This window comes from Penaeus monodon, chromosome 21, assembly GCF_015228065.2.
Source record: "Penaeus monodon isolate SGIC_2016 chromosome 21, NSTDA_Pmon_1, whole genome shotgun sequence".
Taxonomy (NCBI): domain Eukaryota; kingdom Metazoa; phylum Arthropoda; class Malacostraca; order Decapoda; family Penaeidae; genus Penaeus; species Penaeus monodon.
In genome coordinates this window covers 24969856-24972586 of record NC_051406.1, presented here as the reverse complement: position 1 = coordinate 24972586, position 2731 = coordinate 24969856, and the positions used below count along the sequence as shown (strand labels likewise).

Here is a 2731-nt window from a genome sequence, read left to right as displayed (position 1 = left end):
TGTGTATTATTAACAGTCTTGGGTTTAACAATTTTTTGCATCGATTAATTTTTAATAATTATTGCTTGCAAAACCAAAGAATGTTAAGAGTTCTCATAAAGGATATTTGCAACTTTTTAAAAGTGTCTTGTCTAAACTGAGGAAACTAATTAATTTCTCTGGAGCAAGAAATATGAACTTTTGAGGGTTAAACCCATTGCTACACCTATTTGTAGTCAGTCAAACATAAGTTAGACATCACATGGCACCTCTGGAATTTCTTTTTTAGCATGTCAAAAATACTGCATGAATCTAATATCCCTGACCCACAACTTATCATCCAGGACAGTTTTGGGCCACATTTAGGACATGCTTCCATTTTGAATCACCCTAAAAGCAATATTTTTTAAAAGTAATTACCTTCCAAATCACCACTGGAGATCTCTATGCACTACCTTGTGTCCTCTGCAAGCAATCTGCCACCATTGCCATACAAACTCTATGAAGCTACATGCAATATTCTTCTCAAGTATTATAAAGCAATAAGACATTCTGGGCTCTTCATCCAACTCCACTGACCTCTTTGTTTGTATGTAAAGATAACTATGAATGTTACAGTTTTCTTTTACAATGTTCTTTCACTATAACAAGACATGGCAGATACAGAAAAAGTAAAAGAGCCTTATCTGCACACACTCCTTGCCCAAGCATTTCCACAAGAGCACTACCCAGTTGACTTCTTTTTAATGTTGTCCACTCCACCTTGGCTCCTACCACCAGAACCACTCCAGAACATATCCAGAGCATTTTGATGCCCAATTTTGTCTATACAAACAAGGACCTAAAACTTGCTGTCTAGTCTGCCAAACATTTTCCAAAGAAACCTTCCAAAGCCTTTCACTGGGTTATGAAGGTACAAAGAAAACACTCCCTGCTAATGCTATATACATTTTAACTGCCACTGCTATATTCTCCCCGTTGCATTAACTTCACATGTTAAGGGTAATGCAACTACAAGATCTCCCTTCCTCTCACAAATCCATGTAATTGATTATGGACTTTTCCTGTCCATGTAACTTACAAATTACAAACATCTATGAAATAGTCCTTTATTCTGTTGTAATTCAGTGCATGGAACCCTTAAATTCCTAGCTGTGGTCATCACTATTTTTTGGATTGGGCAGCACATGTTCCTGACATGCCAGAGCCAATTCAGCACTTTCACACTGACATGCATATCAAGAATAAACTAATTTACTAGACTAACCTGGGGGAAGGAAAAAATTATATATTTACTCAGGAGAAAAATGACAACACTTCTACTATCACCAAGGACTACTCTTAGTATTATGCACAGGTTAACAACTATCTCACAAGGCACAACCCTTCCATCCACCATGCTGAACTAATGGCAACAAAACTGGAAGTATAATGAAATCTATTTGGTCTGAGGTCATGTTTGAATGTGATGTTGTAAGGTTTCTAGTTTGCTTCACAAGGTTGAGCTTACAACCATAATGCAATGGGTAAGTGCAAGGCAGGCCTCAGTATATGCTTCCTCTGCTGCAAACCTAAATAGGATATGGAAACAATATAATACTACTTGTCTCCTGAAGACCTTTTGTGGTTTGTCTTTGCCTCTGTTTCCTTCCTCTCTCCCCTTGAGATCTGAGGTAAACACTCAGGACAGATTTCTCCCCAAGAATGACACTAGTTGTACATTGCCAAAGCATAAATGCTGCCAAGCTGTCCATTGCTGTGAATGCACTCACTCATACAGAAGAAATTAGATTACACAAGAATTTTTTTTTTAGTTGTCGTTCAGCTGGTGGGACTGAAGAGCGAATACTGGGAGGTTGGTGTTGGGGGGGACGAGGATGGCAGGATAGAGTTGAGCAGCAGGAGTCGCTGAAGATTACTGTCTAAGCAGCCATTCTTGGTGCCACTTGCCTCACCATTGCCCTGCAGATGAGAAGAGGTGACTCAGATCATAGATTCTAAAGGGCTACTCTAGTCAGGAGTCAAGAATTCTTACAGCTCCCATAAGTTTTAAATCAAGGATTTTACAGACTCCTTTCTCTTATGCAGTTATAGCTATGATGCTTAACTGGGATGGAGGAGCAAAGCAAGGTTACCTTTCTCTCTGAATGCTATTGCATAAGAAGGTCATAGCAAAAATAAGTACAGGTATACACAAAACAAGTTTAAAATCTAAATATCTACTACCAATAAAAATTAATTCTTATTCTTTGCAACTAATTACTTATATACTTTATAAAATAACTGATAAATATATCAGTGTTTTTAGAGGGACTCTACTGTGTCTCGTTTAGTACCTATTTTAACATATGTCATAATAAACTGTTAGTTTTACTAAAAGCAGTGGTAATCTTTCAACCATCATAAAAGGCACTTTGGTTCACTACTATGAATTTCCTAGTTCACGGCAAAAATAAAAAATGTCCTACATAATGGGGCTAACAGAATTAGAGTATGAAACATCTTAGTAATTCATTTAAAAAAAAATCATAGATTAGGATTCTAGTAAAAAATAATTTATAGATAATATCCTGAATGGAAAGCCACTATCTAGGGTGTTGTAAGACACAAGCTGCACAATAAATACTAAATCCAGAAAGCAAAGTATAGATTTGAAAAGGCATATATAGATTACTCTATAAAAGATAATAAATAAATCACATACATATTACATTTACTCTTATTAATGTCCTAAAAATATGAGGAAATGTCT

At 36.3% G+C, this 2731-nt stretch overlaps 1 protein-coding gene across 1 annotated transcript in view; it reads right to left on the bottom strand.

Moving 5' to 3' along the window:
- Positions 1-911: 911 nt before the first annotated feature.
- Positions 912-2731, bottom strand: part of LOC119586382 (uncharacterized protein DDB_G0285291-like) — a gene marked incomplete at its 5' end in the record, with an annotated part of 6633 nt that continues 4813 nt past the window's right edge. The window contains 1 exon segment of the mRNA XM_037935102.1: positions 912-1941. Coding sequence (XP_037791030.1) covers positions 1801-1941 — 141 coding nt within the window.